General features: G+C 36.7%; 1 protein-coding gene across 1 annotated transcript in view; it reads left to right on the top strand.

Moving 5' to 3' along the window:
- Window positions 1-346: 346 nt before the first annotated feature.
- The window catches only part of smc5 (structural maintenance of chromosomes 5), a 23901-nt gene continuing 12145 nt past the window's right edge, over window positions 347-12102 (top strand). The window contains exons 1-12 of the mRNA XM_036595780.1: window positions 347-562; window positions 902-1043; window positions 3061-3113; window positions 3201-3363; window positions 3617-3751; window positions 4670-4810; window positions 5901-6062; window positions 6285-6356; window positions 8578-8833; window positions 9745-9899; window positions 10501-10614; window positions 10721-10815. Coding sequence (XP_036451673.1) covers window positions 387-562; window positions 902-1043; window positions 3061-3113; window positions 3201-3363; window positions 3617-3751; window positions 4670-4810; window positions 5901-6062; window positions 6285-6356; window positions 8578-8833; window positions 9745-9899; window positions 10501-10614; window positions 10721-10815 — 1664 coding nt within the window. The 5' untranslated portion in view covers window positions 347-386. The remainder of the gene's footprint in view (window positions 563-901; window positions 1044-3060; window positions 3114-3200; window positions 3364-3616; window positions 3752-4669; window positions 4811-5900; window positions 6063-6284; window positions 6357-8577; window positions 8834-9744; window positions 9900-10500; window positions 10615-10720; window positions 10816-12102) is intronic.

The raw sequence follows: 12102 nt of genomic DNA, 5'->3' as shown, positions 1-12102 counted from the left end.
CTGACACACTTGTCCGAGTGTATGACAATTAAATAGTTTTAAGATAAGACACGTTATTTTTCCTTTGTCTTTCTTTATTTATACATATGCGATAAAAAGACAACTTTTAGACATCTGCGCCGCTGCACTTCGGTATATTAGAGTTTCTAAAAACATTCTGTGCCCCGTTCAAAATAATTTTAGTGTCGTGTTTCATCTTTAACAAAAGTTGTTTAAAGTGGTTAAAACAAATCCCGAAAAGTGAATTTTATGAGGAAAGACTTTGAGCTGCACCTTTAACCATAACCTGAAAACAGGGACGTAACCCACGTGACTGACTGTAGCCAATGAAACGCGGACCTGCTCAGCAACACCGGCGCGAAACGAAAGAGGAGCAGTGCAGGAGAATGGCGTTACAGGGCAAAAGAAAACGAATAAGTCATATTTTAACGAACTCCCAGATTCCGAACAGTCAGTCCACGCTGCCCTGCACCCCTCAGAACGGAACGTTTTCTCAGGAAGATGGCCGGAGAGGCCGTTTTGTGGAGGGCTCTATTCTCCGCATCACTATGCAAAACTTCCTGTAAGTTGCTAAGCTGGCTAACCTTGTTAGCTGTAGACCTTCTATTCAGCCCGTAATATTAGACTCTAAACTATACAGTATTGTTTTATTTGTCATTTCTGATGTTGTCTGTGCTCGTTCACTGGCCAGCTTCCTAGACATTTGTTTACTTAGCTCTACACATTTACATGTTAGCTGGTTAGCTGTAAAGTGTCATGTTTTGTAATGCCATGTGTGAGAATGTGTAAACAAGTAATGACAAGGTATTAGTCTCTTAATAACTAGTATGTTGAATTAAACTAACTACGTTTACATGGAAGCTCTCATAGTTCATTAACGGTCAGAATACCTCTTTTCCAGCACATATGATCACTCAGAGGTTTTCCCTGGACCTAACTTGAACATGATAGTGGGAGCCAATGGCACTGGCAAGTCGAGCATAGTCTGTGCCATTTGCCTTGGACTGGCAGGGAAGACTGCCATACTGGGCCGAGGGGATAAGGTCAGTGGACACTTTAGTTTTACGTGCCTACCATTTTTTTAATGTTTAAATAGTCATTTCGTATAAAACTTGAGATATAAAAGATACAGAACTGGGCATCCTTGACATTTAAATTGCAGCTTTTTGTGATCCAAAGCCAGAAAAGCAAGAAAAATCACGTAGCCAGTGAAATGTGGCTTAATTTAGTTTTGAGAAATTTTGGATTTTTATCTTTTCTTAAGAAGAATGTTAGGACTTTTTCTTTTTTGTGACTTAGTTTTATTTTTATTTCTGAAGTCAAATCTTAAGCCCTTTTTAGATGTGTTTTTATGAATTAATTTTGTTTTATTTACTGTAAGCACTGATGCTGTCATGAAAGTGTGCTGTATAAGTAATTACTATTATTATTTGTAGTACTGTTATTAACATTATTATTATACTGTTGGGCATTTCTCCATCTTTAATTGGTTCAGCATAAGTATGTACACTGTTTTACATTAGGGTCTCTAGCAGTATTCAGAGTTAATACACATTCAAACTATCAAAAAATGAGTAGCAAGTAACACCTGCATTCAAAGCAGGTAGTTAACCTCACATAAAATTCAGCTGTTCCTGATGTTTTCATGGTTGCATCCTTCTGGGATAGATATAGTCCATGAGGAGCTGGCGAAACCACTACAGAATCTTACTGTTAAATGGTACAGATCAGGGGAGTGGTATAAAAGAATATCAAAGGCATTGGATGTAGCGTAGACCACTGTGAAGATGGTCATCAATAAGTTGAAAAATGTAGCGCCACAGGGACATTGCTATGGTCTGGAAAAATCCTCAAAAATTGATGAGGTAAAAAAAGAAAACTTATTTGGGAGGCATTTGACAACATTAGAAAAGCTGGAGAAATTTCTGCCTACTACATGCCTGTGACAACAATGCCCAATGTTCTGCACATGTTTGGGCCATGGAATATAGCAAAAAATGCAAACCATTTTTCACCAAAAGAAATTATCCAAGCCTATCTGAACTTTGCAAAAATACATCATGTCAACCAAAATCATCTGACGAGACCCGGGTTGAAATGTTTGGCCTGAATTCTAAAAATGTGTCAGAGCGCTACTATGAAGCATGGTGGTGGGAGCATCATGTTTGGGGCTGCTACCCTTCAGTAAGTACGGGGGCTTTATTCAAGATAGATAGAATAATGGCTAGCTCCATATATTAAGATTTTTTTTCTTGACATAAAACCTGTTGGCCTCTGTTAGAAAGCTGACAATGAAGAGCAGTATCCTCCTCCAAGATGATAATGGCCCAAACACCACATCCAAGTCAATAAAGGAACTGTTTTAAAAATGAAGATCATTGTCTTAGAAAGGCTCAGTAAGACTCCAGACTTCAATTCCATGGAAAACCTGTGAAATGATCTAAATTGGGCGGTGCAAAGGAGATAACCTGGCAGTTTGAGCTTAAAGCTTTTTTTGTAAGGAAGAAAAGGACAAAATGCAAAAGTCTAGGTGTAAAAATGTATTTACCTAAAGACTAACCAATGCAAAAAGCTTCAACAAAGAATTAGTTGTGGTGGTATGTGTGCATGTGCAACTAGAGTTTTTATTGTATTTTTTATTCTTTTTTTATTATTATTCTCTTATTTTGTTGATTGCAAGGTTTCATTATTATTATTATTATTATTATTATCAGGTTTGAAACCAGTTTTAGATTCTGAGGTGAACATTTGATCTGATTTTCAAAATTCTTTGTTTAAAGAATATTTTGAATATATAAAACTCAAAAGAACACCCCAAAATCGCAATATCTAGAATTTATAAGTGACCTGAGAAGGAAAAAAACACAACATTTCAACACATGCATACAGTAAGCCCTGCCCCATTGTTGTCAACTTTTCTCTAATAGAATGTAACCGGATTCTTTGTTTTGTTCACTGGCTGTGAGTCCTATGAAATACGGTAAAAGAGAGACTCTCGGAAGAGGCCGAGGGGTGTATCCGCTTTAATGCAGGTAAATGATTTCTTTTTTTTTTTTTCAGGTCAGTCTGTATGTTAAGAGAGGATGCAGTAAAGGCTCAGTCGAAATTGAACTGTAAGTATCTGATTTTTTTCATATTGGTGAATTTTTCTGAATCACTTTAAACCACAATTCATTATGCCTCGCCCACGGTTTATTCAGTTACAGGGCAGAGGGAAACTTGGTGATCAACAGGGAGATCCATGTGGAAAATAATCAGAGCGTATGGATGATGAATGGTAAACACTCAAGTCAGAAGGCTGTAGAAGAAGCAGTCAGAGAACTGCAGATTCAGGTTGGAAATCTTTGTCAGTTCCTGCCTCAGGTGAGTGTATAAATAGGGCTCCATGCATTTCAATAGTAAATCAAAGCTTTTATTAGCTAATAAGCAATATTTCTTTGTGTTGCACAGTTGATGGACAGTTTTTTGCTAAATGTGCTAAGATCGGTCAGATGTTCCTTTTGGTGTAGATTAAATGTTTTTTTTTTTAATTGAAATTTGTATTTTGTCATAAGTGTGGAAAAGTAGTGATTAGTGACTGTGGCTTGCTTTTGCAATGCTCTGTTCTACTCAACAGGAGAAGGTTGGTGAGTTTGCTAAAATGAGTAAGATCGAGCTCCTTGAGGCCACAGAGAAATCTGTTGGCCCACCTGAAATGTACAACTTTCACTGCGAGCTTAAGAGCTACCGCACCAAAGAGAGGGACCTGGAGGTACATTTGTGCTCTTTTGTGACAAATTGTTTTATCATACAACAAATTTGGTAGGCTTGTCATAATTAGGAAATGTTAACAGATGGTTAATTGCTATGTAAGTAATTATTATTAACCACCTTTTTACAGTCAAGGCCTAAAGTGACCAGATTGTCTTGCTTCTTAGCCGTCCATTCTCAGTAGCTTTCGACTGATGACAGAGACAGCTCAAGCTCAAATAAACAAACATTATTCACTGCTGTCCTGTAAAGGTGTTTTGGCACCAATAGACCTTTTGTTTGTTTTGTGAGACACATGACTTGTTTCAACAAATGCGTTTCCTGCCTTTTTTTTATTTATGTGCGTTGGCATCAGCCCAACCAGTGAAAACACACACAAATCAATGTAAATGTGAACATATGATTGTGAAAGCTGTGGAAAATAGTTACAATCAGCTCAAATGATTGCAGTCAGGTGTTGATGTAATAATTCTGATAGGCCTAATTGGACAGTAAAGGAAGAATGCTATTTACAGTAGTTTCTTGTCTGTGTGTCTGTTGTTTGTCATTCATGCTTTGAGGTGTGTTCTTAGGGCTGTAGCTGAAGGCTGTTTTCTTGTTTGGCCAGCAGGTTTGTGAGGGCTCAGTTGTAGCTTTTTTCAAGTTCTTTTTGATATTATTGAATATTATTATATTCATTATTATATTCATTATTGATATTATGTGAGCTTTCACTAAGGGGAATGAAATATAATTTATAGTTGTTTTACTTCATTTCATGGTGATAAAAGTGAAATACAGATCAAAGCCAACCCAAAAAAACAGATCAAAGCCAAATACATTATATATGTTGTTTGTAGACTGATGGAGCAGTCTTGTGATTCACGTTGAGATTTGACATGTCTGTCCTGAGACTTATCTTCTATACTCTGCTTGACAGAATTTGTGCAAGGAGAAAGCCAACTTTCTGGAGAAAGCCAAGCAGAGGAATGAGCGCAATAAGGTGGATGTGGAACGGTACCACATGAAGAGGAGACACCTGGATAGGATTCAGATGTTGGACAAGAAGAAGCCATGGGTGGTGAGTGTCTGTCTGTGCTTATGATATTTCATGATTTATTCTCTGTGTAATCTATCCCCTTTGCTTGTTGTCTGGCCTCTGAGAGGTACATATTTGTCTTTTTTCCTTTTAATAATTTATCATGTCATACCAATGTTCTCTTGTAAAGGTATGTTTCTTAAGTCTTTCTATGATTAAAAAAGCAATAAATAAATAAAAAGAAATAAATAATATGAATGTTGTTCCATCCATCCATCCATCATCTAAACCGCTTATCCTTCTGGGTCGCGGTGGGGTGCTGGAGCCTATCCCAGCTGTCATTGGGCGGAAGGCAGGATACACCCTGGACAGGTCGCCAGTCCATCACAGGGCAGACAGACAGACATACACATTCACACACTCACTCACACCATGCAATTTTAGCATGTCCAATTGGCCTGACTGCATGTTTTTTTTTGGACTGTGGGAGGAAACCGGAGTACCCGGAGGAAACCCACGCAGACACGGGGAGAACATGCAAACTCCACACAGAAATGACCCTGGTCGCCCGGCCGGGAATCGAACCCAGGCCATGAATGTTGTTATTATTCTTATTTTCTTACGAACTAGGATGTACAAAGTTATCAAAATCAGAATGGTATTGGCAGATATTTGCTTAAATTAAAATATTGGCATTGGACAGATGCAGGTCACATTTCTCTGTAATGCTTATTCAGGTAGATTTATGATTAGGTTCTACATGTTATAAATGTTTATGTATCAGCATCAATATCAACATCTTCAGATAAGTGAATGAAAAGTATTGGATACTGGCATCAGCCAACAATTCCCATATCGCTACATCCCTAGCTATGAAAAATTAGAACTTCATAGAAGAAGAAAAAACATTATTTACTTAAATGCGCATTAATGTAATGAGATTCTTTTCCAAGTAATGTATAACTACTTATGTTGATTCGTTTGTCACAAACTGTTCACATGACGTAAAGGAGGTTTAACTGTTGTCAAGTGGAGTGGAAAAAGGCCAGTTACAAAATGACAGTCTGTATAGTTTGTTATTATTTACCTTGACATGGATAACATACCCTGTTGTTTCTGTCTTTTGGTTTAGGAATATGAAACAGCTCGTAAAGAACTGGAAGAAGTTAAGAAGCAGAGAGAGGAAATGAAAAAAACTGCAAAGTCCTTGAAGGAAGCTCAGGCCCCTCTGCTAAGAAAGATCCAGTCTATAGACAGCAAACTACAGCCTATTGAGAATCAAATGAAGGAGAAGGTCTGGAAGAAGTTCCCAGTCCATTCTGACTATGGTTGCATCAATACCAATTTTTGGGTGGTATCAGATGTTAGTAGCGGTGCATTTTTATGAGGTTGAGTATGAGTAATTGAGCATAGTATCTGGCAAATATCTGATACCATTATTGGTATTGATGCATCCCTAATTATGACAAATCACCCAATTATCACTTTTACACTCTCTTGTCTCTTGTTTTTGCAGACCATTAAAATCAGAGAGGCATCACAAAAATGCAAACAGAAGCAAGACCATCTAGATCGGAAATATAAGGAGGTATGTCACTGTTTTCTGTAACGCTAGAAACTGATACTGTATGTGTGGTGTAAGGTAGTATTTCCATAACTACTACAATATAAATGCATACTGCAGCATACTTACAGGTGCCTCCACTACATTTGGGCTAAGCATGTGGGCTATAGATTTTTAGAGGTAAAAAGTGTATAGATAATCTCAAAGTGTTTATAAACTAAAGTAAGGTTCACAGTCAGGGTTCCTATGGTCATGAAAGTCCTTTAAAAGTCATGAAATTTCGAAATTTGGTTTTCCAGGCCTGGAAAAATCATGGAATTTCCTGGACGTTTCCCTTATGTGATTCATCATCTCATTACATTTGAAGCACTGAACAATCTAGATTGTAAAAAGCTTTTAGACCTAAGACCAACATATCGGGACATGGACTAGTTTTACTAACATGTTGTTAAGAATCTGTTAGCTAAGGCGTAACATTTAGGACGTGTGCTGTGGAAGATGTTTTGACATTCGAATACAGGAGAAGACGAATTAACAAGCTAAATGTAAAAGGAAAAACACGCTGCTGTTGCTTCTCACACCAAGACCAGCGTAAATAGCTCTGTGAGTCATGCTAGGTTTATACTTAATGCCTTATGAGTGACAAGAGGGTGTGTAAGCCAGAAATGATGCAAACATGGTGCCATTACTCTCTCTCATTATATCCCTCTCCTAAATACTACAAAAGTTGCGTCAGTAGTCACTGACATTGCGGATTTGGACGGGACTAAAATCACTGAGAAACTTTAGTAGCCTAATAAAAACATTACTTCCCCACAACGTAAAACTAACCCCCCCCCCAAAGTAAACTTCAACTAGATAACTCGTTTCGCTAGATAAATAAGTTCTGACAAGACGCTAAACCACCCTTTACAAACGAAACTGATGGAAGTGTTTGCACATGAGGATATGAGATGAGAGAAGCGTCAAGACAAGATATATAGGCTCTGAAATTATAAGACATTAATGTATTGAGCAAAGTGACAGGTCCATTCTCTGAGGATGACCTCACAGTAATTCCATTTAAACTGCATTTTGACTAATAATAGTTTTGGCTAATAATATTTAAATATTAAATTTATATTTACATAATGTAGCGCTTTTTTTCTTCTTTGAACAGCTATCTGCATGTTAAATTAGTGCTGGGCAGTTACTGATAAAATTCATCATGCTATTATGTGATATTAAAGTTTATAATATAACATTAATAAAGTTAATCAGTTCATGCTTCATGAGTTTTCTTATTTTTATGGATTTTAAGCAAGCTTTAAATGTACCCAGTCAAGGACTGCATACCATGAGTAAAGTGCACAAAATTATCTGTCAAATATGTCACTGAAAAGATGACCAAAACTGGAAATGGTATGTTAGCATCGCAGCATACCAGTATAGATATTATATCGCCCAGAACTATATTAAATGTTTGGCATGGAAATTTCATTTTATGTCATGGAAAAGTCACGGATTTCCCCTTTTTAAAAAGTATACCCTGTACAGTGTGAATAAAATGCTCACATTTGCTCCTTATGATAAAAATGTGAACAGTTTTATTATTCTTATTGATTATATGTGAATCAAAATCTTCTTGTTTTAAGTGATATGGTTTAGTTAAAATAAAGTTGCTCTTGCTGCAGGGAAGAGGACATACTATGTGTTGATTGGATAAAAGACAGAAATCTTGATTGTTAATTCAAAGAAATGTGTTAGTGTATTAGTACAATAACATACTAGTCTCAGAAGCTTACATTTAGCAAAGAAGCAAGCGAATGGACGAGCAAGTGCCTTTTTGTAACTTGTAATCAGCTTAGACTTTTGATTGCAAAATTTTTAGAATGCTTATTCGAGAATCTCACGTTATAATATGAAGTTTTATTTATCTATTTATCTATTTATTTATTTATTTATTTATTCATTCATTGATTGCAGTTTTTTCAGATACCATGTAATTAAAACTGCTAAATTAATTTGCTGTTACAATGAAAAAATTACAACAGACCATTCTCAACAAATCTATCAGTACAATATACATATAAAAAAATCTCTTGTATCTCTCAGTCTGGCGTTTTGGAGTGGCTTGGCTGTTTGAGTTCCTTGTTCGTCTGCCTATAAGCTCATGTCTAAGGGTCCGCTGGAGAGTACAAGGTAACCAGGAAGTCCATGTCTAGGCCAGACTTTTTTCCTGACACAGTTTTAACCTCATCCTCAGATTGATGACATCAAGCAAGCCCTTAGCCTGAAACAGACGGAGGAGGCAGACCGGCAGAAGCGAATTGGGAACACGAAGCGAATGATCCAGGACCTGCAGAGAGAGCTGGACAATATGGGCAGCCAAGAGGATGTTACACCCAAGATTGAAGCAGTTAACGCTGAGCTCAGGAGAATCCAGGAAGAGAAAGCAAGACTGGACGGAGAGCGACAGGACCTGCGCAGGGATAAAGACGAGGCCAATGGAGAGCTGAGACGTATGATTTACTGGATATTTCAATAACTGTTGAGGACAGGATTTTGTGTTATAGGAAACCTAGTAGTGGTGGTATGATGGAGGGACTGTTGAAAGGTTTTTGAACAAATAGTTAATCTGTCAATATCCATACATGCAGACGTGTAGACTTTGAATGCTGAATATGCTATTCACATGAATTTGAGAAGGGTGTTTGTATATGGGGACATATAATATTTAATATTTTAGATATAATATTTAATTTTTATAGGCCAATCATAACTAAGATTACCAAAACGTGAAAAGAAAGCTGTGAACAGCAGAGTAGGTTTAATTTATGCATATTCAAATTTTTTTCCTCAGTATGTTTTTTTCGGGCAAAAAAAAGGTGGTAAATTATGTTAGCAGCCAAGACAATCAGCTTCCATGTAATTTGTATCTTATCAGTCTAGAACATTTTGATTTATGTGTATTTTAACTGCTATGAGAGCTAAGGAGCTAGCAGAACATAAATAATGGGCAGAGTTTTTAGAATGATTGGCCTTGGCACTGTAAGTCACAGATGTTTAACAAATAAATCCAAATGCCTAGTAGACAGTACAATATTTGGACATGACATGGATTTGCATAGTTATTGAACTCCATTTGGTAAATATTTCCACAGCAGTTACTCCTGTGTGTTAGTCTCAGAGTGCACCAAAATTTCATATCACCATATTACTTCAGATCACTCCTTTTCTCCTAGGAATTATGCTACTAAACCCCACTACAGGGAACTGTTTTCCCATAGGTTTTCATGTTTGAATAGCCCTATTGGAACCTAGAATCTTAAGGCCTTTCTTAACACTTTCTGTTGTCTCAAAACTTTCATCATTCTGGAACAACAGTAGATATCTCTGAGTCATTCTGTTTCTGTTTTTGATTGGCCTGAAGGTCTGCAGAATCGCCAGAGGAGCCTAGAGGACATGATGAACAGGAAGGAGGAAATGCTGCGTAGCCGATTCCCTGACACCCATACAGCCTTACTATGGTTAAGGAATCACCGTAATCTTTTTGAGGGGAACGTCTATGAGCCCATGATGCTGGTGGTGAGAGCTTTGCTGCCAGCTTAAGTGCGCGTACTGTGTCCAGTGCTGTGTACAGTGCTGAAAAAAGTATTTGCCAATTTCTTCTATGTTTTGCATATTTGTCACACTTGAATGTTTCAGAACATCACACTACTTTTTATATTAGATCAACAAAATCCAAGTAGACACAAAATGCTGTTTAAATAATTATTTCATTTATTGAAGGAAAAATGCTGTTCAGCCCTACCTGGCCCTACATGAAAACCTAATTGCCCCATAGCTATTAAATCAACCAGTTAATTGGGTTCAGTTTCACTAGCCACACCCAGGCATGATTGCTGCCAGACCTGTTGTATATAAATGTGAATTAAATAGAATCTCTCTGGTAATGTGAATCAGGCTAGAAGATGTCAAAAAGCAACACATGATGCCACATTCAAAAGAAATTCAGATACAAATGTGAAACGAAGTCACTGAAATCTTGCAGTCTGGAAAGGGTTGCAAAGCCATTGCCAAGGCTCTGGGACTCCAGTGAAGAGTCACTGACAGTCTGCCTGTCAGTTCATGACCTAAAGCTCCAGCTCCAATGGGATTCAAGTCCTGACCTTTTTTTTTTCTCCAGATCAATGTACGAGATCCACGGCACGCGAAATACATTGAGAGCCACATTCCTGTAAACGACCTGAGAGCCTTCGTCTTTCAGAAGCAGCAGGATATGGAGAAGTTCATGACAGAGGTGCTACAAACGCTTGCGATGTTTCACCAACCCAGTCTATGCATATTTTCTTCATAATGACCTTTCTATAGTATTTTAAACATCAATGCTCATCGGTACTTTTCAGGTTCGAGATAACCGGAGACTGAGAGTTAACAGCGTCATTGCACCTGCAGAGTCCTGTGCTAACCGGCCTCCATCACGGCCCATCGACTCCCTCAAGTAAGAGCCTTTTCTTTTTATTTTTATTGAATTATGGCTACACTGTATGTACAAAATAGTATGTTGCAGGTATATTGCTGCATAATGTGTTATTGTGATATTGTTTGTAATATATTAAAAATGTATTTTACAAACCCTTGATGTGATGTGGTTAAGATGGTCCTGCATTATTTCTGGCCAAAATGGTTTACATTTCATCCCCTTAGACTCTGTCTAGCAAACAAAAAGGTTCTATCTCCAAAGTCAAACTCTAACTTAGTTCTATAAGGTTCTGTCTGTGAGCCAATCAGCACTGTTAATGCACACAAGAGGACCAATCATCAGGTTCTGCTTCTTTGTCTTGTCACTGCACTGCTCAGTGACTGCAGGAAAAGTTTATAGAACTTTATGTAACATGAAAACGTTGCTGAAACTCTGCCTTCTTACAGTTTTATTCTAAATTTTATGAATGTTAAATTTTAAGGGTCATTAAATAGTAGACATTTGAATTGATGAGGTCTTAATTACAACATAAACATTAATTTCATTCATTCATCCATCTATTTCTTCTTTCTCCCAATATAAGACATTTTGTGCTGGGACACACTTGCTGTGACAATTTATTAATTTGTTTAAGAGAAAGATGATTTGTCCTAAAACAAGAAATAAATGTCATTAAAAATTAAATATCAAAAATAAGTGTCATAAAAATGTCATGAAAGCATTAAATTTAACTTTATGATACATGTAGACAGTCTGTTACAACACTATTTTTTTTTAAACAAATTACAAGTGAAATTGCTTCTTTTCATGTTTTGCAAGATGGAACTTTATAATTATCATCAGAAAGAGAGTTTTTAGGATTAGAAGGTTCTATCTGCATTTGACCTGTTACAAAAAACACATTTACAAATTTGTTAGGTTTTTGATATTGTACATTTAGAATACATTTAGGTTATCTGTCGTTTTTATGTATTAAAGAGATGTGTTCCACATATCGGTTTAGCAGTTTGGAATGCAAAATCTTTGAAGCTTAATATCTCAAAACTGTTAAGAACATAGAACGTGTTTTGATGATATATATGCATATATACAATAAAAATAAAAACATTAAACAGAGAAAAGGTTTTACTCTTTTTAGTTTTCTTATTAATTTTAAAATGTCCAGGGCCCTTTACCTTGTCTTAGAATTGAACCAATAAAAATGCTCTGAAATTAAAATATAGGTTATACATGATGTCTCATGTCTCTAAAATGGTAAGTAATTTTAGCCTTGTGGTAGGAGAAGTGAGCCAGCAACATGAAAGT

The sequence above is a fragment of the Colossoma macropomum genome, unplaced genomic scaffold (assembly GCF_904425465.1).
Source record: "Colossoma macropomum unplaced genomic scaffold, Colossoma_macropomum, whole genome shotgun sequence".
NCBI lineage: Eukaryota > Metazoa > Chordata > Actinopteri > Characiformes > Serrasalmidae > Colossoma > Colossoma macropomum.
Note: the sequence above shows the minus strand (reverse complement) of the source record. Positions and strands in the feature narration are given on the sequence as shown.